Here is a 23,951-nt window from a genome sequence, read left to right on the forward strand (position 1 = left end):
TTATAATCTAAACAGTTTAATGACCACAAGAAGCATATTTTAGAGTACTTGGCATGGAAGTTTTACTTCCCTTTTCCCAAAGGGAACTAGCTCTATCTAGAAACTTCTCCTCATGTTAGCACTATTAACTTTAATCTTTTAAACTATGCTTGTAGTCAAGAGTCAAGTTAGTGTTTTCCAGCCTTAACGAAAAGTAACTTAATGGCACAAGCACTGAAGATGGATAATAACATATCTCATCACACAAAGCATATTTGTTGAGTTTGAAACAATTCATCTCTACTCTGCTTGCTTGGTAAACCAGTCTTCACTCTCTGCTTATTCTTACCTTTTTTGTGCTTGTATTTTCAAGTGTTCAGTGTTTGGTTTGCCTACATCTTTGCAGAGATCCATCTCCTCGCTTTTCTAGCAAGTCAGATGTCAAAGTCCCAAGGCACAGAAAATTTTGTTCCATTATATTCAGATCACAGAACAGGCAGGTATTTCTACTTATGGTTGATTAGTCTCAGATGAAATGCTGAATCTTGAATATTTTCTTTTCAGTAACATTCAAGGTTTCTTGCATTTTGAGGATGTTCAAAAACTTGTTTCTTTGTTGACTGCTAATAGCTAAAAGAAGGAATAAGGTTGCAACAAGGAGTAATTTTTTGCTCACAGATTTAGTGTCCTCTGCAAGGATCCACAACTAAACAGCTGATAGTTCAAGACACATTTCTAAGACAACAAATGCAATCTCAGCAGAAAATCCATGCTTCTGGAAGGACCATGACCCAAGTTAACAGCAAGAGTTAAAAATCAGGCACAGACTTGGAACGAATTGGGCAAGAGTCATTCATCACCATTAACTGCCACATTAAGTATTGGCAAAAGACTAATTAGTATGGAAGTAACAAAAACAGTTAAGTCTCAATGACAGATAAGTTTTTTGACATGTTGTACAATCTAGGAGGCAACCTTCCAGTTTCCTTTCTTTTCTGTTTGGACTTTGAGGGAAAACACCCAAGGGATGTTTCTCTACATTTCTTTGCCTTAGAAGAGGGTCATAATGTACAGCCAATAATGTGACTCAGCTGTCTCAAAATTTCAGGAAACTTTACAGTAAGTCTTAGTCAATTCAGTAAGTCTCCTGAATTTGACAAACATGCTTTGTGGTTCACAATCCTCAAAAGCTACATTTGCAAGCATTTCTTTAATCAGAAGCTGTAAGCAAAACTGCCAAAGTTTTCCTACATAAAAATCCATGAATATAAATTAATTTAAGGAAACGTGTTAATGGATAGACAAAAAAACAAAAACCCAAACAATCTCTTTGAGGTATATCTAACCTTCCACTGGCAAAAAGCAATGGGGCACGAAACAAGAGATCGCTGAACCTCAAGTTCTATGTTTGACCCAACTGTTCTTATTAAACTAGACTGAAGTAGTCATTCACTTCTATTGCTGCAAGTTAGAAACATGCCAGAGAGGTGAAGGCTTCCACGGTACTCCACCATTCTCTCCCCTTCAATTTCACAAAGGTAAGCTGGTTTCTTTGAATTTCATTTTTACATTTCTAGAGTTCAGGTATTTGAGCACGGTTTTTCAAAAACAGACTATAAGCATTCCCAGCAAGTGTACTTAGCAGGCATAATTCACCTAAGTGCTTTTATTCCCTGCTTTACTGGCTTTAAGAAAAGAATGCTCTTAATACAGAGCAAGTGATGATGTCCACTGTCCCTCACATTTGTTTCAAATACACAGGCTTCTTAGACTGCCTTTCACAAAATCTGCATCCACAATTAACTAGAAAAATACTTTTCTAGAATTGAAGTGTAAATGCATGCTATATAAAATAAAACAACATACTGGCTGCAAAACCATTAAGTACTGCTTAGACTGAGCAGACAAGATCCAGAATTACATAAACTGTACTCAGCCTGCTGCATTTCCATTTGACCACAATTTAACTTATAGAATTTATGAAAATGCCCCCTTTTTTATTTTTAAAACAGTTTAATTCCCTCTACTCCCCAGTTGGGCTTGGTTTTGTGTTGGGTTTTTTTGTTTGGTTGGGGGTTTTGTTTGTTTGTTTTGGGTTTTTTGGGGGGGGGTGTTTGTTTTTTTTGTTTGGTTTTTTAAGTTAATACTATAGCAGTGCTGCAGGAAAAAACAAACAGTTATACTTCAGACTATTATTTCTGGTTCATTTAACACTCCATTAACCGTTCAGAAGTAGATTTATAGAATGAATTCGGTTGGAAGGAACCTCTGGAGATTATCTGGACCAACCCTGTACTCAAAACAATTCACATATGTTTGGTGTCCAAATAAGTATCAAGAGAAATCTATTTTCTCTCTCCACTGCTCACATTTGGATTAGGATACTACAAAGAGAGACTTGCAACAGAATGCTTTGCCATGACACATTCAACTTAAAAAGCAAAAGAAAATTCCCATCCAGTTTTAGCGTAAATATTTTTGTGGCCTCTTCTAGCCATAGCTACAATTTCAGACAGGCATCATCACTTGGAGCAGCTGGATGTCTGGCTTTTTAAAAGGATGAGACAAAGCTCCCACAAGCATGGAATGCAATGCAATGCATGAAAAGCTGCAAAACCCCCAACAAACCCTACCTTAGTTTATGCTACAAGGCACAAGTCTGTTTCTTCAGTTTGCCAAAGTACAAACTCTTATTCTTTCCCTAATGGTCTACCTCCAACTCAATCATGGACACAAAAAATGCACATATGGCCCGTTTTTCCTCAATGGGAGATTTACTAGATCTCGCCCACTTTTCAGTAAGTAGCAAGACAAAACTTAAGTTTTATAATGGTATTTTAAGACTGAACTGGAAAGACTAATTTTGCAGTATTATTCCCACTCCAGTTATAAATCAAAAAAATCAGTTTCCTCATTAGTATCAAAGTTTAAAAAAAAGTCTTAGCTTCCCCTCACCCAAATACAACATTTTTCAAATGTCCTTTTAACTACAACCTTTGTTAACCTTCACTAATGTACTCAACTAGGCAAAGCAAACCTACGTATGCTACCCATCTACGAGATGCTAGTATTTTTTGCATGATTTGGAATTAATGTATCATCATCCCAATTTCCTTCCCCCCAAAATAGGCAAGAAAAGCAATAGCAACAATCTTCTATTTGGAAGCAACTGATATTTGCAAGGTGTTCAGATATCCGAGTATTCCTGGTACCCAGAGAACCTGCACCAAAAGCCTAGAAGACTACATAATGAATTGACTTTTTATGTACAAAATTTTTTAAGAAAGCAGTTCTTGCAGACTAAATGTCAGCTTTAGGCTTGTTGTCTAGCCGTTTATAGATAACTTTAATTTCCTTCTGAGTTAAAACTACGATAATCATCAAGGTTGTTCAAAATTGTATTACAGGTGGCCAAGCCATTGAAAACGCACACTACACATTTGAATCCGAGGAACAACCATGATCAGGAAGTCCATTCTCTATGCGATTGTGCGGGTTTTGGCTGGGATAGAGTTAATTTCTTCATAGTAGCCAGTACAGGGCTATGTTTTGGATTTGTGCTAGAAACAAGTGTTGGTAATACAGAGATGTTTTTGTTACTGCTGAGCAGTGCTTACACAGAGCCAAGGCCTTTTTCTGCTTCTCACCCCACCCCACCAGCAAGCAGGCTGGGGGTGCACAAGAAGTTGGGAGGGGACACAGCTGGGACAGCTGACCCCAACCGACCAAAGGGATATTCCAGACATCATATGACATCATGCTCAGCGTATAAAACTGGGGGAAGGAGGAGGAAGGGGTGGACATTCGGAGCGATGGCATTTGTCTTCCCAAGTAAGCGTTTGCTGGCTGGGGTTAAACCGCAACAGCAATAACATCTTTTAAAGGTGCGATCATCTTCCAATAACTGGAAGCCTCTTATGACATACTCGGTCTTGTGAGATAGCATGATGGTAAAGCATGAAAACCTTGCTTGTTGTAGAAATTCCTATTCTAAAGCTTTCAGAAACTTTTAAAAAGTGAGTTATCCAGGAAGACGTATCCCTCATTTGCTTCCAGAAAGCAGGAAGAGCCCGATTGTCAGAGAAACAGTTAACTAAGTACTGAACTACTTTATGACTTCCAATAAAGCCCAATCGCTTTGTAAACAGCTCAGCCACAGCACCTTTCCCAAGTAATACTCCAGGAAAAAAAAAAAAAAAACAACCCACCCTGTGCCATTATTCACGCAAGTAAATTGCAACAAGAAGTAAAACAAATTTACCATTAACACAGAATGACAATTTGAAGCAGCCAAACAACTAAAACACCTTAGCATGGATTTGTAGGCTGGGCTTAGTGTGCTTTGAAAAAACACGAAACACTGTCTCCAGGTTGCTAAGACATCAACTTAACATCTATGAAATGCAGGCATCTGCTCCAGTCAAATTTCAACTGCAGCTCTGAAGTTGCCATATTTATTGTCTTAACAAAAAAGCAGAATATTTTAACTGATCACATAAGGAATGGTGTGGTTTCATAAATTACTCTGTAAACACTATGAGCTTGGTTGATGCATGGTTTGTCTACGTGATGTCGTTGGCTAAAATATGCTTCCAAATAACTAACCACTCTGGAAAAGTTTGCCAATGTTATTGTTTGAGAATAAAGTTATTTATTGTGAAACTTTAATTTCACAGGGGGCTTTATTTCAGAACAGCTTATCCAGTCAGTTCCCCACAGTAGACAAAACCATTAAATCCCATCGTCCTGAGTACTGGAACATTCCTAGGAACTAATGATGTTTACACACAACAAGAGGGGGACTTCATTACACTGCATTACAGAATTGCAGCATGGAAGCAACTGAAGCAACAAGTATGAGAACATCTCTGTAAATTAATTGTGAGGTGGGAGAAATTAAAGAACGGTTCAGATCATGATGGGAAAGTTTCTAACTTTATCCAACGTGATGAATTTGAAAGCCTGCTATAGCTCAAAACGGGGATGTGAGGGTACAAGTAACTAACAGAACAGAGTCCAGATTTCTTCCATTAAGTACAACAAAATCCAAATTCAGAATCCAGTTTACCACTCCTTTACAACTTCGCTGCAGAATGCTCATAACTGCAGAATTAACTCAAGCAAAGCTTTGTAGTCCATACCATTTACCTTTAAACATATACTTTCCTTGTGCTTGTTCTGAACATGCATTGTTTATAAAATAACCTCTATTCAACCACATTTTAAAAGTCCATAAGAAAAGAGTTACAGAGAAGAAAAAATTTACAGGGACATACTAGTAACAGCAACAGAAGTAATAGGTCTGACATTTTAGTAACTTCAGGAGTGCTGAAAACAGCAACACAAGCCCCAAAGAAAAACAAACCTGCAGTTTGTATTAGTTTAGTCAAAGTTGTGTTAACGCTGTCTATTAGGAAACGCACAAGTACCAGTAAGAAACAGCAGTTTCATATTTAACATCAATAAAAACATCTCTAGATAGTATAAAATACGAAGTTGCTACAGGTAGCACAGATGTGACACTGCTACCGTAAGTGGACTGCAGCTGGAAACAGGAGATTGCATGCCGCCAATTCATACACACACCCAGTCGGAAGAGGCTCTGCTCCCAGTATCATTAACTAGCCCAACCGTGAGCCCGCGTACGCTCCATCACGACAACTACTGAAACACATTTACAGAAAACAGCTGTATTTTGGGGGTGGGGGGAGCCGCACCCGAAAGCGACAAGCCGCTACGGTTTTTTTTTCCTCTCCCAGGTCGCGTCCGTACGAGGGGAGACCCACAAATCGGGATTTGGCGGAGCAACGCCTTGCAGCTTTCCCGGCCGAGGGAAGCCCCGCCGCAGGAGGACGCGGCCGCGCTCCGACCCGCCCGAGGGTCGTGCCTCCCCCTCCGCCCGCCGAAGACGAGCAAGACGCCCCACAGCCTACAGAAAGCGGCGCTCCCCTCCGCCACCGCCCGGCCAGAGTGCCGGCAAGCCCCCGACCACCGCCGGACACCCCAGAGAACGCCGCCGTGCCCGGGGGGGGGAGACCCAGGCGACCCCCAGCACCGACCCCCGCCTCACTCACCTCACAGGCGCGGCCTCCCCGCCTCCCAGCCGGCCCGCAGCCGCCGCCCCGACGGGCAGGGCAGGGCTGGGCCGGGCAGCGTCCCGCAGCCACTCGCAACTCCTTGAGTCACCCCACAGCCGCCACCACCACCGCACCCTTCGGCGGGTAACTGTCCCAGCCCCCGCTCCGCTTCGCTCCGGGCGCTGCGCGGAAGCGGGGCCGGACAGTCCCCGCGCCGCTCCCACAGAGCCGCCTCCCGCACGGGCAATAACAGGAAGGGAGCGGGGCCCTGACCCCGGATGGGGATGGTCCCGCCCGCCGGAAGTGGAACCGCGCGGGGGGGGGCGGGTGGAGAGTGGGGGTGGGAAGAGGAGGGAAGGCGGCGGCGGGCAGCGCGCGTGCGCCGCACGAGGAAGGGTCGGGGTCGCGCGCCCTGCGCCAAGGGGGGGGCGCGGCGTGACGTCACCGCGCGGGAAGGCGGCCGCCCCGCCCCCGCTCCCTCAGAGCCGCCGGTCCGGTGGCACCGTACCGCTGTCCCGTTCGTTGTCAAAAAAAACTCACCCCGGCAGAGAAAAACCCGGGTTTGGCCGAGTCCCTTTTCCCCACCGGATTAAAAGTTTTCCTTAAAAACCCGCTGGGCCCGGGTCACCGTGCGCGGTTCCGGCGTTGAGTCAAGAGGGAGCGGCCTACCGAGCGAACGCCCTCGGGAAGCGACGACGGAGAACGCTTTCGGGGCCCGCTCCCCGGCGTTGCGGGGTCTGGCGGGAGAGCGCTGGGCCGGCGGAGCTCGACGAGCGCCAGCGGGACACGAGGAGCGAGGGAGGGTCTCGGACTGAGTGAGGCCGTGACGGGAGGGAGGCAGGCGGCTGGGACAACACAGGTCATTAATCGCTTGGGCATCTCGGTTAATCGCCGTTTATTCCAGGGATATTTATCCTCTCCCCTGGAGAGACGCGCATGAGTGAGCGTCGGACCTGGGCGTCGAACGTGGCCAGGGTGAATTCTCTTCCTCGAGTCGGGGTCAGGTCGAGGTGACTCCGGCCATCGTCGGGAGCGCCGGCCTCACAGGTCATGGCAAAAATGTTCCCCCCAGCGAACGCGCAGTGGCGGCAGTTGCTCTCCCCAGACCTGGCTGTGAACGGCCCGCCGGCTGCTTCCACTGCACATCACCACGGTTCGCAATTCCAACCTGTGGTGACGCATCTGAGAAATGGGAATTTATTTTTTAAGAACTGACAAAAATTAGTAACAACAAGTGGGGCTAACTGATGGGACTCCCAGGCGGGTTGGCTGACGGCTACTGTAAAGTCTCAATGACGGTTTCAGCTCGTAGCGACCTCTTGGCACTTCCCTGTTCCAATGAAATGGGAGAAAAATGAACAAAATCGGCGTACGCTTTGAAACAGGGTGGCCCAAGCGTAAGGGTGAGGCCTGCCCTGCCGTCCTCAGTGGCTCGAGGGGGGAATGAGCTCACTTCGGGTACAAACAGCGTGAATAAGCTGATGTTTATATGTGCAAACCCAGGTTAATTGCCATTTCTGCTGTCCAAAGCAGAAGGTGCCAGAGCAAAAAAAAAAAAAAAAAAAAAAGGGATTAAATGACCTTGTGCCAAACTGCAACCCAGGGATTTGAGCGAGCAGCTGAACAACGTTTGGAGTGACTTTTCCACCGCCCCTTAGCCCGTATTGCCAAAAAAGCCTGTTTCAACCACGGCGCCTTCCTGCGAGGTTGTCGTTTCCACAGCAGCCGGATCCGAAGGACCGGCGGAAAAGAAACGGGAGCTGCCGGCGGTGGGAGGGGGTCCCACGGAAGCCAAACCCCCCGCCGCAAGTGCGATTAAGCTGGTCAGCTCTCTTCCGCGCTCTCCCCGGAGGAATAAACCCACCCGGTAGCGCTGGGCAGCGGCCACCGGGGTCCGGCCCCTCCGCCGCCGCCGCCGGCGGCCCCGCCCCGCCCCGCCGCAGGCCCCGCCCCGCCGCAGGCCCCGCCCCGCCGCAGGCCCCGCCCCGCCGCGCTGCGGTCACTTCCGGCAGCTGTTCCCGGCCGTGCCCGCCGGCCCCGGCCCTCCTGCGGCCTCGGGAACCGGCTGAAGTTGGGCGGGGGGGAAAGCGGCGAGGGGGGGCCGGGGCCGCCGCGGTAGGTGCCGCGGAGGGGTGCTGGAGTGGGAGGGGGGGTGTGTGCGTGGTGGGGACGCGGCCCTGGCCGCCCGTGGGTGGGGGCACCGGGGTTTTTAGCGGGGTTGGGGGCCGGCTTCGGTTGCCGGTGCGGTATGACTGGGGGGGGGCTCGCAACGTTTCTGCCGGGTTCGCGGGTGCTTAAGGTGGTTCGGTGGTGCGGATGTCTGTGTCTGCCTCTCCTTTATGCTGGTTTCATTTCTGCCTTGCCGAAAAGTGTGTCGGTGCCTCGGATTCTTGCTCAGGTTGCAGTTATTCCGAGGGAGTAGATACCGGGGCTTTTTTTTTTTTTTTTTTTTCTCTTAGACTCCATCACCAAGACTGCAAGGCACGCAACTTTGCAGAAATGTCAGCTAGGATGTCAGGATTTACACCGTGGTTTCTGATACCCCGTTGATGTAAGAGATGATAAGCGACATCTGTTTCTGGGTTACTAAATACGTATCCTCAGCAGAGGGTTAGCGGGCCCTGCATCTTAAGGTAGAATTGTGTGTGATGTGTGTGTGTTTTGGTGCGCTGTCTTCGACCCCTGCAGCGTTGTGAAATGACCCTGCCTTTCAGGCTGAAGTTCGGTCAGCGTAATCTATGGCCAAAGGTAAACTTTCTGGCAAAGTTAGGTTAAGTGATGTCAGTGTTTTGAGATGCAAGGGGACTTGAGAAGAAACACTTCCTGTCTTGGAAAAAAAAAACCCAACAAACCCACAACTTGTTCATCGTCTGTAGAGCTTTCTGTCACTGTTACTAGTTGCCTCAACTGCATTTAAAAAATAATGCCAGTGGGAACACATGGCATGCAGATGTCTCATCGTGGTTTACACTTATGGCCGAGGAAGGTCGCATCATATATATGCCTTCCCCATCAAATGGTGCTCAGAGTTGAGGCCATAGCAGTTTCTTTCCCAGAACTGCGCTGTTGACAGCTGGGGAGGTTGCTCACTGGTTATCTGTGCCGCCAGCAGTGCCTGGGTACTACCAGGCTGTGGTACTCAGGGCATTGAGATTGGGTCTCCTCCGTGATGGAGGTTCCTCGCTCCTTTGCTGGTTTGTAGTGTAAAGATTTTGCAGCTTCTCATGTGAAGGGAAGGGAGTTGTCAAAGATGTCCTGTTACCTTCTCCTGGACAGGGTATCTGTAGCGACCCGCAGTGGAAGATTAAGGGAACATATAAATAAGCTGAATTTGAGTGATTGGGGGTTTTCTTCCCTTTTAAATAATACCTGTAGGAAAGAAATCAATGTAATTTGAGGAATTTCAGTGATAAGAGAGCACCATCAGAAGAAAATCAGGGTTGCATATGCCAGGTCAAGAAGTTCTGATTTTAAAATTGCCGATGCAGCCTTAATTTTATCTTCAGACTACTGTTTACTTTAGGAAACAGTAAATGACATTACAATTAAAGATTTTCTAAGAGTATTAGGTTATACCTTTTCCCCTGTGGATGCAGAACCTGTAAGCACTGTGTCCTATCTTGTATACGACAAATCCCATCCCTGACAGTTGCGTATGGAAGACTCGATGCAACAAACACTCATGGAAAATTAAGCAGATAGGTCCCTGTTGCCATTTACTGTAGATCTCTTTATATTGCTCTATGAAGTATTTAGCTATAATTTACTCCCATTTTAAGGTAAGAGGCCCGTTATGCTGGTGTAATAAAACTCTTTAATTGGATGGCATGCTTACCTGCTTGCATAGTTGATCTAAACTGCCTTGATAGGCCTGCGTTATGATATATTTAACCGTCATGAATATGAACTTTTTCCATCCGTAGCCCCACTGAAATTAATTAGATTGTCTACAGAGTACTACTTGAGGGAACTAAAGATAGCAAAATCTTTTTCCATAGTTCTGTTTAACCAGGAACACGTATGCTGAAAGTTGGAGAGAAGTTAGGTAACACTACAGAATTTACACTGCTGATGGATGACTTGTACCACACCATTCCTGTGTTTCCTCTTCCTTCTTTGTGGTGGATTCCGTTTTACCTTGTTTCGGTTAGTTTTCATGATACCGGTTTTGATTTTGTTTTTATGGTGGCATTGTGTTAGGTATAGTTCTCCTGGAATTTGACAGAGCCTTGGTGGTGGAGGGCTATTTAAAAACATGAAAGCTCCTGGTGGCTCTATTATTGCCTTAAAAGCTTGTCCCCAAGGCAATGCATGCTGCTCTTTTTTTTTTTCCTTTTCTTTTTTTCCTTACCTTTAGTTACTAGTAATAACTGAACTGCCTCCAGTGTTGTATTATTTGAAAGTCTAGTTTTAGAGGTAAACATTTCAGAAATGCTTGTGTTACTTAAGCACTTTAGTCCCAGTGATTTTCTTTTTTTCTTTATTTTAAAATTGTTTTTTATTTTTCCTGATAGAACATAGACCTCTCTGGGGCCAGACTTTCAAAGGTAATACAGTACCTAAAAATGCAGGCATCAGCTGGGATTTTCCGGAGCTTGAATGTAGCAAGGTATTTATCTCCTGCTAATTTTAGCAGACAGAAAATCCCAGAAGTTATCCCAGATAAATGCTATCTGCTTCTCCAGGTTCCAAAATGCCTTTGAAGTCGAATTCTGTTTTCAAAAGTGACTTAGGAACAAAGTTCCTACGTGGCATTTAATTTACCTTTCCCTAATTTTCCAGAAGTGTTATTTTAAAATGTAGATGTGGCTCACTATTTGCTTAAACAAACTAACAAAGCCCATAGCGTAAACATGGTTGCTACCAATGCAGCCTTAGCTGGAAGTGATCTGCAAAGACCAAGATAATGCTTCTCTCCATCCCAGTGTAGCAGTGAACAGGATTTGTTATGATAAGAAGCTAATAAGAAATTAACAAAAGTGGCTGTGCCTTGATTCATAATATCACTGCTCTGCATTATTCTAGGAATGTTCATCCCGGGCTTTAGATGTGATTTATAAACTTTAATTAAATAAGCCTCTCAGAACCCCATGTTGGAAATCTAGGGTTAGTTCTAAATACTTGAATTAACTGAGAAATAATTGAATAAAGGTTAATATGGGATAAGCTCTCCATTTTGCAGAAGAAGATACAGCTTTGAATGTTGCATCAGTTGTGGTTAGTAAAGGAAACAGGAGAAATAGCTCAAGGTCATTCAACAAGACCATGGAAGAGAACCCTTGGGAGCTGACTATGTACAACAAGGTGTGCTCACGGTGGTTCTCACTCTTTGGGTTTTTTTGACTTATTTGAGAGAAGTTAACTGTAGAGTATCTTTTCCCAGGAAGGTCTTTGTGAATATTTGAGGGATGTATTTGTGTGTGTGTATGTATTTTATATCTACCTATGTATATATAAAAAAAAAAATCTGCTTTGAAATATTTGGGTTCTTTTTAAGTCATCAGTAGCAGTAATACATTGTAATGTTGTTTAGGTCTTGGAGTATGAGCTTGTTCTTAGGTTGTCAAAAGAGAATGGGACTAATGGTTGTATCCCTCCCATTCCCATTAACACAGCTGTATGTGCTGTGCACGTTGTATGTCGCGTCTTCTAGCGGTCATGGAGCTGTGGGGCGTGTGTGCTGTGGGTCAGGTGCTATGAGTGGTTAGGAATCTTCGCCTGTCCAGGAGGGTGCCATGGGACACTAACATCTGCATTTCGGACTTTAATCCACTTCTTACGCACGTATCTTTTAATCTGGCCCTGGCTCTCTGGGATGCTGCTGTTCCTGTGGGGTAAAGTGTTATAAACTGACTTCATCCTGCTTGGCATTGTGAAAAGGCATAAAGTAGAGGCAATGAAGTTACAGAAGTTGTGCCCTGGATTGTCGGTGTTCCTGTTAGCGCTGCTTATTTCAGCTTTTGTGTCTCTCTGCTCTAGATCTGAAGAAGACTCCTCATCCTTCAGAAGTAGCATGCTCACAGTCTTCCTGGCCAATGATTCTTCTACAGCAAGCAGGTCTTCTTCCTCATCCTGAGAAGCCTTCATCTCTTCCTATGTCAGTGGCTACAAGGCCAAGAGCCAGCTCACCACTCTCCCCACCAAAATCTCTCGGACTGGGGCCTTCCTTTCATCACACACAAGAAGAAGAGCTTGCAAAGGTGGTGGAGCAGGACCCTATGCTGGAAGAACTATGTAAGCCTCTGTGCTGTAAGCTTTGCAATGTCACTCTGAACTCAGCACAACAAGCCCAGGCTCATTACCAGGTGAGGAGAGTAGCAGGAGGCACGGCTTTCAGGGCTGCTGTATTTGCAGCTTGTGTAGACATACCTGTGCCAGCACATGCACTGCCAGCAGCATTGCTGTGGTAGCACAGAGCTAAGTGTGGGCTAATGCATGAGGACTAACTTAGCTTCTCAAGGGGGTTTTGAGTGCTTTGTTGAGGTGGCTGCACACCAACAGCAGCGTTTGAGTTAGCTCATCCGAAGCTACCTCTACACCATCTAATGGATGGGAAGCTATGGCTAGAACTGCTCTGTAGGCATATCTTCACCCTGCTTGAATTTGCTGTTCGTCCAGACATGCTGCAGTGCCTTCATTTAAGGTGTCATCACTGGAGCATGTTGTGAAAACTTTGTCCACAGGGACAGAGAAGTAGTACCAAGATGGCATGGGTGAAAAGGCAGATGCTCATAATTTACCTTTGTTTTATGCGATCTGTTTCCCACCTGTACACTCATCCAATAAAATAGAACTTCTGATTGCACAGACATGATTTTGTAAGGCCTGGACAGATGGTTTCTGCTGGATCCACCAGTGCAGTTAGGAAAGGAAGCTGCTGCCATGTGCTCATCACTGCCTCCTTCCTGAGGTTATGCACACAACTGATCTGCTGGTGGGGCCATTTATGCAAACTTTCTCATCTGTTTTGGACAGCATCAGCTAAGCCAGCTCAGACCAAATTAATTTTGTTCAAGCTGGTCTGGTTGACTTGCGTGAAATAGTTTAGGGACTATTTGCATCTGAGTCTTTGCTGAGAGATCAAATATGTCGTAGTCTTATGTTACCCTGTTTTACTAGTACCCTCTCTTACTAGTGCTATATTTGTGTGAGACGTGGAGATACTAACTTTCGGCACCAGCAAATCCAAAAGGGTGGTTGTCCATATCCTCAGGACACCAGACCCAGATTTGCTGTTGGCCCTGAAAAAGAGGTATCATGCCGGTGAAGGGGTAGGTTGAATTAGTGTTACACTTCAACGTCAGATTTCTGCAGTATTTCTGCCATGAGGGGACAGAAGTGCACTTATAGTACGTAACTTGCATTTATGCATATGTCTTACTATATATCCACAATGCATATGCATATTCTCATGTAGCTCTGTCGGGCTTTCAAAACACCAGAAAGAACTATAGTATATCTTTTTCCAAGAGAAAATAAAATATGAAGCAGGGTTTTTTAGGTTCAATCTCATGTTTTAACTCATGCTTGCAACCTTGTGAAAAGAAGTGTGTGTGTGTGTGTGTGTGTGTTCAGGCTTATCAAAAAGCTATGCAAAGCAGTTAACGTTTCCTGTTTAAAATACAAAATACTAGTTTTAAGTGAAATGGAAACAGATTGAGGAACTAATTGTAAACTTGCTGATTTGAGAAAATCAGTCGAAAATGAGGCCCAATCCTGCTAGGTGATGAGCGCTTTAGAGAAAGCGGGGGGATGCCAGCTTCTCTCAAGTCCAGAGCTGTTATTTTCTGAGTGACAGCTCCTTTACCCAAGGTGCCATCTTCATGGCCACTTTCTCGTTTCGGTCTCTGGACCCTTTTTCTTTCAGTGTAAGATACTATTATTAGCACGGCGATTAATTTGGGTTCTCTTTCCAGGGTAAAAACCACAGTAAGAAACTCCGAAATTACTATGCTGCCAATAGCTGTCCGGCACCTGCCAGAATGAGTAATTCGGTTGAGCCTGCCCCGCCTCAGGTTGTCTCCCTTCCAGCTCAGGTAAGGCATGGGAAGGTGACTAACATCATGCTGCTTACTTGTCACCTAAACCCCACCCCCGTAAGGATAACTAGATCTCACGCTTTGAGGATTACTGCAGGAGTTGGGAAAGAATTTTCTTTGTGATGGCACAGGATGGTGGAAATGGCCTGTTGTGGGCTGTTTGCGTTCCTTTGAAGATGCAGATATTGATCTGCCCTTGCAGCAGAATATTGGACTCGAAATGTTCTATTTCTGCATGGCAAATACTTTGATTCCTAGGGAAGTCCGATGTGCCGCTGATTATGGTTGTTTAAGGGCAGGTATAAAACAGCATTGTTGGAGCTGGATTTGGACATGAGGGTGTGGCATCCGATCTGCACAATCATCCCTCTATTGTGTGAGGGAAGCCTACGTGGAAAAAGTGCTTAGGTGCTCCTACACCCATTGCCCAGAGCTGTTAGCTAATTCCTCTTTTGTTGCTCCTTTTGAAGTGCTCATTCCTGTGTGTAGGGTGAATAGATTGTTGCCTCAGTGATCCAGATTAATTCTGTCTCGGGCACATTAGAGGCAAAAGAGATGATTTTTGCTTTCTTCTTCTAGAATTCATCACTACTGATTGTCATGGGACTTAACAGCTAACCTGGCTTTTGCATGTGACTGTGCAGGGAACTGCAGCTGGGCTGCAGGGATCGAAGCTGTGCCTGTCGTTTCCCAAAGCATAAGCCTTTGTTTGTAGAAAAGCAAAGAGCATTTGCCATGAAGTGGCAGACTGTTATACTTGCTGTCGGAGCTGCCTGAGGGAGACTCGGGCCCCTGTAAAATAACTTGGCAGCTCACAGAACTGAATCGAGGGGCCATGGGGTCCAGGCCTAGGTAGTGGAACATGGGTGCTGTACCTGCTAGGGTATCTGATGCGTTTTTTTAATGGAGGAAATGGTCTGTGGCAATAAAGAGACCACTCTAGGGCCATGTGAGGATTCATGTTGTAACATCGGAGCCAGAATTGTGTCTGCCTGTGTCTATAAGCTTAAACAGTATCAAAGGAGATGTGAAAGAAACTCAACTTGGCAAGTGCCGCAGTGACATGGCTGTATGAATCACTGCTGCTGCACTGTTTACAAAGCACTTTCCTCTGGATGATACACGCTGAGGAGACATGGTTGCTGCCCCGATCAGTGTGTGGTCTGGCTAGACAAGCAAGGTATCCTTCATAGGGCAGGAGCTACTCATGTGAGGCTGGGTCCTTCCTTTGAAGTCTTGATCTGGGTGCCTTCCTACCTGAAGGGTAAGGATCAGAAGTTTGGCAGCTCTCCTGGTTTTTTTTTTAGCTCTTAGTGTGGTCAGAAAGCTGTGTAGAGACAGGGTACTGTGGAGAGATTAGGTACGCTGTAAATAGGAGAGAGGAGCACCTTTACCTTTCAGTGGGCCTTCCTCAGTGTGAAAGTCACTGTTTATCAGCTCCCAGCAGTCAGGACTAGAGGAGTTAAATCATTGCTGTAAAGTAAACAAGCCTCTGTAGCTATTGGAGAGGTACAGTGTCTTTGTTCAGATTGCTTTCCTCTCAGTCTGAGGCCAGGGATTTGCCTAGATCTCGAGGAATTTGCTGATTCTCCTGGAGGCCGAGGCAAGAAAAATGAAGTTCTTGTAAGAACACTTTGGGGAGCACTTGAGAGTGTCCTAATCCCTATGCTATAATTCCAGCTTTCTTGCTGCCTGATGAAGACTATACTGGTCTCAGTCCCTGTGATTCAAATATTTCAACCTTTTAACCTTCCTGTGTTTCACATGCTGTCTCTCCCTTTGCTGCTAGATGGGATCCAGTAAACCAGGTGGCCGAGTGATCTTGGCCACAGAGAATGATTACTGCAAGCTTTGTGATGCCTCGTTTAGTTCTCCGGCTGTGGCACAGGCTCACTACCAAGGGAAAAATCATGCCAAACGGCTGCGTCTTGCAGAAGCACAGAATAACTCATTCTCGTAGGTATTGTTCAACTTCACGCTCAGGCTGAAAGCATGTGGCAGTGTCTCTGGCAGTCTTTTTCTCAGAAAACCCTGAATTGCAGCTGTTCATATTTGTTTAATCTTCAGGGATGCATCAGAACTAGGCAAACGAAGGGCGAGGAAAGAAGGGAATGAATATAAGATGATGCAGAACAGAAGAAATATGTATACAGTTCAAAACAACACAGGTAACCGGGAGCTTGCATCTGTTCTATGGTTGGAATAATAACGAGTAATAAACAGATTTGTTTTTCTTCTGTTTCTGAGGTCTGTTTTAGCAGAGACAGGTTGTGAAAGGAGCTGGTCCTAGCTCTCCTGATCCTTCATGTCTGCATGTTTTTTCCCAGCTGCTAAAGTTGCTTTGTTTTGTCGGCCTGCTTGTTAGTTCAGTTTCTCAGTTTGTAACTTAATTTACCATCTGCCTGTCTATAAGGTTGCTCTAAGTGGTGACAATTTTCCTGCTTTATTTTCTTGGCAAGTGGCCAGGTGCTTTAACTCCTACTGTAGCACATCAACCTGTACTTGTACTCCCATGACCAGAATGAGAGAGCATGTTAGCCTCCCTCTAAGACCATCTGTTCCTAGAGTAGAGTCCTTCCTCAGGTGTTAGATACTAACTTTGCCTCCTTACTATGATTTAAAGTGTGTTTTACAGTGTCCAGCCCAGCATCTGTTTCTCTTTTTCATTTTAAGTTGTGTTGTGAGCACATATTAGCTGAAACCCTGAGTCCTGGTGAAGCTTGGTTTAATTGTGTCATTCTAACCACTGTCATGTGGAAAAGATAAATCTTTTAAAGTTCTATTAAATATCATTTTGTGATAATTTTAAACTGAGGCAGTTTATTTAATCAAAAGACTGTTCTAATTCTGGAATTGGAAGGTTAAGAAAAAGAAAAGAAAGAATTGATTCATCACGTCAATGATTAGACTCCTAATTTTCAAAGCCCTGTTGATTCTTAATAAGACTGGGGCACTAAGCCCACTCTACTGCTTTAGAAAATATCAGCAAGTACTCTCCCCTGTGTCCTATACCTCTGTAAAGGTGGATCTCAGCAGAGAAGTCATATGGGAAAATAAGTTTCAGACTCTAATCAGTTAAAGAAGCTAATCTTTGGCTGCTTTTTAATCATTCGTTGGACTTGGAAGTTGTCACTGAGCTGCCGCAAACTTTTCTTTCTTATAGATAAAACAGGCTTTTCTGTTGACTCCTCAGGTCCCTACTTCAATCCCCGCTCACGTCAGAGGATTCCTCGGGATCTGGCCATGTGTGTCACTCCCAGTGGCCAGTTCTACTGCTCCATGTGCAACGCCGGGGCCAGCGAGGAGATGGAGTTCAGACAGCACTTAGAAAGCAAACAGCATAAAAGCAAGGTGTCCGAACAGCGGTATAGGAATGAGATGGAGAACCTAGGCTATGTACAATGATGCGCCACCCTTGGTAGTAGTTTGCAAATAGAGCAGCTTGTCTCTCGCCTGCTGTTTGCCACATGCCCTGCTTTGTGCTCCATTTGATAGGAGTATGCTCTCGAGCTATACATGTAACACCTGCAAACTTAATGGTATGGTTAGATTTATTTTCTATCATAGTTGGCAGGATGACGCTGTGCAGGACATGAAGTGTTTTTGATGTTTGTTTGCTAATTATCTAAGGCTCTTCATTGTATTGAATGGCGGGGAGGACTTTGTCTTCTCCCTAGCCTTCTGCATGAACATGCAAAGCCCAAGAAGTGCTGGGAACTTCTGTGGTTCTACCACACAGGTGGACCATGTGCAAAGCCCACCCCCTTCTTTGCACACCACAGAGCAGTGCTCCAGAATGCCTCCCTACAGCAGACTGAATCTCTGGGCAGCTTCTAAAAGAGGGGCAGGAATGGGGCCTGTGAATGTGTGAATTAGGTGGTGTACTTGTCCACAAATTGCTGCTTGTGGCCCCCATTACAGCCCAGAGTAGGTTCTTTCCACATCCTTGTAGAAAGGCTGTGCATACCTCTTCTCCTTGGAGGGTCTTGCCTCTTACAGCTTCCTCTGCGATGCAGATTTCATTCTGAACATCTGACATTGGATATCAGCTGATTCACCCCATTTGGAAATACTCTCTTCTACCAGTTAACAGTGCAAAAAGATTCTCGGTGTTGTTGGCTGGCCACGTTAATGCACCATTGGTGTAGCTCATCTCTCTGAAGAGAGTCTGTGGGGATCTCAGTGACTTAATGAAGTGAATAGGAAAGCAAACCTGCTCAGATGAGGTGTGCTCTGCTCTGATTCTGCCTTAGACTGAGCAGGGTTGAGAATAGGTCGGAAGGAGCTGTCAGCTGTAATTTCTTTGCATGCTGATGTAGAAGAGAGCAAGTGTCGGTCTCTGACCTGCAGCTCGATTGCTCTGGGAGAGCTGGGCTGCCTGGACCTTGGGGAGCAGATACTGGTGTGTCCTGCTTCCATGCCATTCCCTGGGCAAGGCCCAATGGGTATTACAGAGGAGAGCTGAAATGCTCCTTTGGACTGGAGCTACCAATATTGGATGAATTTTTTCCCCTCTTTCTTTTCCCATCTCAGGATGGGTTTTAATTCCATTCCTTGATGTGAACTTCACTGTTTTAGGGACCATCAAAAATCCAAAGTTAGGTAGGATGTGAATGTCAGGGGTGATGATTGTTTGAGCCACAGCTCAAAAGCCACAGCTTTTTGGCCATGCAGAAGTATTCATGAAACTTGTTAAGCAACTTTGTAAGTGTAGACAAACCCAAAGGGTGTGTGTCTGTTTTGATTTTCCTTAGCAAAAGTAGAAAGGGGATAAAGAGCAGAAGTAGGGCTGACATTTATTTTTCTGCTCATTTGGGTAGACGTGAGGAGCTGTGATTGGAATCCAGTTCATTGTGTTTCTAAAACATTGGCTCCAGTGGCAAGTGCAGCATGTAAGTAACCTCCATTGGACCTGATTCACCACTGTGCTGCTACAGCTGTACTCTGGTATAGCTTCATTGATTTCAGTGGCAGGTGCAGAGAGGAGGTAATGGAAGCATCATGGCTTGTCTCCCATTCCTCTTTAGGTAGTACATTGAATTAAATGCAGCTCTGTTGGTTTCAGTAGCATTTTACCAGGGATAAATTTTACCTAGTGCATAATGTTGAAGGTAGCTCCCCCACCCCCTTTTTTTGCCATTCTGATCCTGCCTCTTGCATTCCAGAAGGACTTTCTGCTTGCCTTAAAAAATGAAAAATGAGTAAACTAACAAAAAATCCAGATAGTTTTTGTTCATCTTTGTCATCCACCTCAGAAGGGTTTGTTGCACTTGGCTGCTCCTCAGAAATCGAGTGTTATCTTTAGCTACCTGAGCATCAGGTCACCATACCTTAACGCAGCCTTCCTAAATCCAGGCAAGATGAGCTCTAGCATGGTAGTTGAAAGCAAGCCCCTACATCATTCTATGCTGATCCTTGCCCTGCAGGTACAGGCAGAGCAACGGGACATCCTCTTGAATGGGGTTCCTTCCCCTCCTTTGTGCAAAGTCCAATTAAATAGGGTTTGTGCACTGGAGCACGTTAGAAGGTAGGAGGACAGGTGCCCAGGTTGCAAAGCACGAGCTGAGCAGTTTTGACAGCCTGTACGTCTGTTTCTTCTGTGCTTTCCTGCCCCTGGCTCAACCTCTGCAGCCTTGAAGAACATTCCCCTCACAAAAATCTCGTCAGCGTTTTCCCCTCATCTTTTGCAGTCAAAGAAGGGCTCTGGTTTTCTCTTTGTGTTCTGTATTTTGTTTTGCTAGTCTGACACCGCTGTGCAGGGACAGGGGGAGTTGAATGAGCCTTACCACAAGGTGCTTCACCAGAGTGATCCCTGCATTATGGTTAAACATCCCTCTTGCTGTAAATTAAAACGTGGCGTTTCCCACAGGCTGCAATTAGTAGCAGAGAAACAACACTTTGCGAAATATGAGCTGGAAGAGCTGTAGGTACTGGTGTTGTCTAGCTTATTGCTAGTGCCAAGAAAGCATTTTTGTCAGCTTTCATGTGTCCCAAAAATCAACTGTTCACCACCTTGCTTTGGTTGCTGCTCCCGCTCCCAGCCCAACGATCTGCCCCTCATTTGGCATTTCCAGTGACTGCCAGAGGTGTCAAAACTCGGTTTGCTTCATGCAGTGTTACCTCCTGGTAACATCTGGTGCAAATGTGCCACAGTGCACCGGTGTGCCTGTGCATTTGGGAGGGTGTGCGAGGGAGGTGCGGGGGGCTGCTCCTGCAGGCTTCTCTCTGCATGGGGCTGAGTCAGGTTTTGAGGAATGGCTTGAGTCTGCCCTGAACAGAGAGGCCTGTATCTGCTTTATTTTGTTCAAGGGAGTACAAGAAGTGAATGTCATCATCCTGGGAATTTCAAAGTGGTGCGTTATATAGCAGGTATAAAGCAGACAGTGGGACTCAAGCGACAAGAGTAGGACAGGTTTCCTACATGGGAGGAAAGGTATTTCTTGCTGGGAGAGGCAGCTGAGACTCACCTTGCCCCAGTGCTCTGTTGTGGCCCTTCCCTACAAGTGACCAAAGCTTTCCTCTCCCTCTTCAGCATTGCTTAATGGTTTGCGATCTTCCCACTCTCCCTCCAGCATAGAAAATTGTTGACTGCAAAGAGAAAACACCGCACCTCACTAATATCATTAGGGTTCAGGCCAATCCAAACTCACTTGTCAGCATGAGAAACTGGGTGGATCCTGATTTTTTTTTTTAATTTTTTTTTGTGAAAGCTGTTCTCCAAATCAGTGTTCAAAACACGTATTGAAAACAGGTCCTGGCCAAACCCTGTTTGACATAGATGGGCTGGGGAGAATACCATACAGCTGTAGTGCCATTTTCCAGACCCAATGAATCTTTCTCATGTTAAACAAAGCACCAAACCCAAGATACAGGACTTCTGTGAAGCTGTCGCATTGGCCAGTAGGTTAATGACCTTTGCTGCTAGAAACAAAACATAAATCAATGTGTTCATATTTATTTTACTGTGCTGACCACTAATTGATTTGTTAATATTTAAGGCATTATTCTGTAGGTTGTTTTTGTTTAAATAGAACACTCTACATCGCACTTTGCTTTTGGATCAGAACAGGTATTTATTATATTTGTGAAAATGTTTTCCCTCCCACATATGTATTGTTTTCTTTCACTTGATGCAAAAAAACCCAACAAAAAACCCCAAACAACAAAACCTACTCCAAAACCAAAAAAAACCCAAATCCAAGCAGCGGATCTTCTTTGTTTCTTTTCATGCCAAACAAAATGGGGATTTCCTTGCAACTTGCTCTTAAATGTCCATTTCTAATTTTTTTTTTTCCCCCCCTCCAATGGTTCCTTTGGTAACTCGGGATGATATTTTTAGAGACACACGAAGTTCATACTACATTTAAGCATTTCTTTTAAGGCAAGGAAGTAAACTGTGGAATCCATGTATTTGTGAGGGGTATGAAAGTGATACTATTTTGTTTGTATTAAGCATTAGCTGTTATTTTGCATTCTGCACTAATGAGTAAATGTGTTATTATCTTGCCTAACATTGGTCTATTTTTGACTTTTTGCTTTCTTCATGTACATCAAAAGGAACCCTGAAAACTTCTGTGGAGTTGCTTAGGATGGTCATCAATGTAACAAAATGCAGATTTTTTTCTGTAAAGCTTCTTGTCTTTTTTCCTTTTCTAGATGCCCATTATAGGGCATTAGAAGGGAAAGCTATTGCCGTAAGCACGGATTCATATTTTAGCTTACTAATGCATGATGTCCTTTTGCTACATTACTTAATGCTCTCACTGTAACCAATGGGAATCTTGCCGAAATCAGGAGTGAATGAAATACCCTAGCTAAATATATTATGTTGGCTAGGGCCAGGCAAGGTACATTGCTAAAATTTGTCTTTTATGTTTGGGTTACAACACTCTTAAGGTTTTGCTTTTTGAGGAATGTGTATCTGGTTCTGTAAGGATTTGGTCCTGCTCCAGCTAAAATAGTTGGAAGTACATTGACTTCAGTTGAGTAGGGGCAAGCCTTGAAACCCTTCAGGAATTTCATACTGCTGATGTTTTCTCATATATGTGGTTTTTGTTTTGTGGGTTTTTTAAAAATTTTACAACCATATATTCAAGGATGCTCTAGATGAGATGGACATCTGTTGCCGATTATGGAAAAACAAATGCCATGGTTGCCAAAGGATTAACAGAAAATGGAGAAGTATGGATGTGGTTTCTTTGAAGTTTGTGGCTAAGCTCCTATTGCTTTGAGCTGGGCTGGCTTCTTTGCCATCTGCATAAAGTTGGAAGTGAAGATAAAATCCACTTTCAAATAAATGTGGTCAAACAGCAGTTCTGGGAATCTCTCCTTTAAAAAATGTATCACAACTAAAATTGTATCTTTTTATTTGAAGTATCTGCAGGTAAAGGCAGGACTGTGGATTTTTAAAAATAAAATCAGTTTTTCAGTCTGTGTTTTGCAGGGGAAAATTTACTTGATTTAATTTCCTTCTGCATCTGTCCAGCAACATCATTTGCAAGTGCTTTGAATATGTTTCATCTAGAGCCTTCTTGTTGGGTTGGTTTTGTACATTTGTCCTTATTTTCTTTATATTGTACTGACCCCCAGGAGGGAATAGTTGATGAAAATGATTTTTTTTTTTTCTTTTTTTCTTCTTCAGTATATAATAAATCATCTCGCTCTTCTCATTGTAGAGCCTTAGTGTTTGGTATTGCTACTGCTCGTGATATGGCTGGACTATGCATGACTGAATTGATTTTAGCCTAACATTGAGTGCAACCACATGAGTAATATGTTTTAATACACTGATAAAGGAGTACAGTCCAGTGTAGAATTTGTTACTGTGGAGGGGGGTCAGTGTACTTTCAACTATTACTGAAAGCCAGCTGAGTTCTCCCTCTGAGCTGTCTTGGCTTCAGGAGGGGTTGGGAGCGCTCAGCCTCTGATGGGATGGGAACCAGAAGGTACGGCAAGGGCTCTGTTTCGGGCTGTGCTTTCCCCTTGAGTAGACATCACAAGCTCTGCAACAGCCCCAGGCTGAACCACGGACTGACTTCAACTCATAACTGCAAAAAGGTGGGGACAAGCTCAGCCTAATACTTACATTTGCACATTTTTCGCCAGTGTGCTCTTTCCCTCTTTCATTACTTGAGGGCTCCAGAAGAGCATGTGCTTATGCAGCATAAATGACTTTCCAAACAGAAAGGACATTCTGAACTGGAGCCTTGAAGCAGAGAAAATCTGGGCTTTGCTCAGCTCAACTCAGGTAAGAGAAAAACGTTGCATTTCCTTGGTGTTGCAGCCATGCTGTTAGTGCAGTGAGCTGTTGACCTCAAGGGCAGTATCCTGGTGGCACACGTAAGACATTCAGGGTGTGTGACTGCTGTTGAGGCACAGCTCTGAGTGTATAAGCAGCTGTGAGCAGGGATGTGTCCCTGCACTCCCCTGTCCTCTGTTATTCAAGGCATTGGACCATTACAGAGAATAGTGACACCGTAGTGGAATTATCCTGATTTACCATTTTGTTGGTCTGAGAGCTGCCTCAGTGCTTAGGTGACTTCTTCTGTGCTAACAATGAAATGCAGGAGGCTATATGTGTTCTCATGTATAGTAAATAGAGCCATAAAAACTTGTAAGTGCAGCTTAATGTTAAATCTCACCCCAGCCCTGCATTGTCTTATGCCCATGCAGACTGCATTACTTTCAGTCATCCTAGGAACCAGAGAGGAGCAAACCTCTACAGAGCAGCGTGTCCTCGTTATTAGATGTTAAAGCACTGCCTTTTTAATACTTACATGTGGTAATTGTATTCCATATTAATTCTACAGCAATTTGGTACAGTCAAACCGTAGCGACACGCAGAGATACCTGGGCA

The 23,951-nt window shown here is 44.6% G+C and overlaps 2 protein-coding genes across 11 annotated transcripts in view; one reads left to right on the plus strand and one right to left on the minus strand.

The window, feature by feature from the left end:
- PIK3CA (phosphatidylinositol-4,5-bisphosphate 3-kinase catalytic subunit alpha) overlaps positions 1–6,287 on the minus strand; it is a 50,900-nt gene extending 44,613 nt beyond the window's left edge. For 4 of the 5 annotated variants that reach the window (XR_008237726.1, XR_008237728.1, XR_008237727.1 and 1 more), the window contains exons 1-2: positions 6,054–6,287; positions 329–609 (exon numbers count right to left, since the gene is read on the minus strand). The gene's annotated coding sequence lies outside the window, so the exon portion shown is untranslated. The remainder of the gene's footprint in view (positions 1–328; positions 610–6,053) is intronic. The other variant, XM_052805161.1, reaches the window with a different exon arrangement.
- Positions 6,288–8,047: 1,760 nt separating this feature from the next.
- Positions 8,048–22,769, plus strand: ZMAT3 (zinc finger matrin-type 3). Of its 6 annotated transcripts, none has more exons than XM_052805177.1 (7): positions 8,059–8,171; positions 8,516–8,689; positions 12,036–12,361; positions 13,973–14,092; positions 15,885–16,051; positions 16,163–16,263; positions 17,289–22,769. In XM_052805177.1, the coding sequence occupies exons 3-7, from the start codon at positions 12,092–12,094 to the stop codon at positions 17,498–17,500; spliced, it is 870 nt and encodes a 289-aa protein (XP_052661137.1). In that variant the 5' UTR covers positions 8,059–8,171; positions 8,516–8,689; positions 12,036–12,091; the 3' UTR covers positions 17,501–22,769. The 6 variants fall into 6 exon arrangements, with proteins under 6 accessions (XP_052661133.1, XP_052661137.1, XP_052661135.1 ...); XM_052805175.1 differs by having other exon boundaries at positions 8,516–8,607; XM_052805178.1 differs by lacking the exons at positions 8,059–8,171; positions 8,516–8,689 and adding exons at positions 8,697–10,202; positions 10,571–10,665.
- Positions 22,770–23,951: the final 1,182 nt, after the last annotated feature.

This window comes from Harpia harpyja, chromosome 12 (assembly GCF_026419915.1).
Source record: "Harpia harpyja isolate bHarHar1 chromosome 12, bHarHar1 primary haplotype, whole genome shotgun sequence".
NCBI lineage: Eukaryota > Metazoa > Chordata > Aves > Accipitriformes > Accipitridae > Harpia > Harpia harpyja.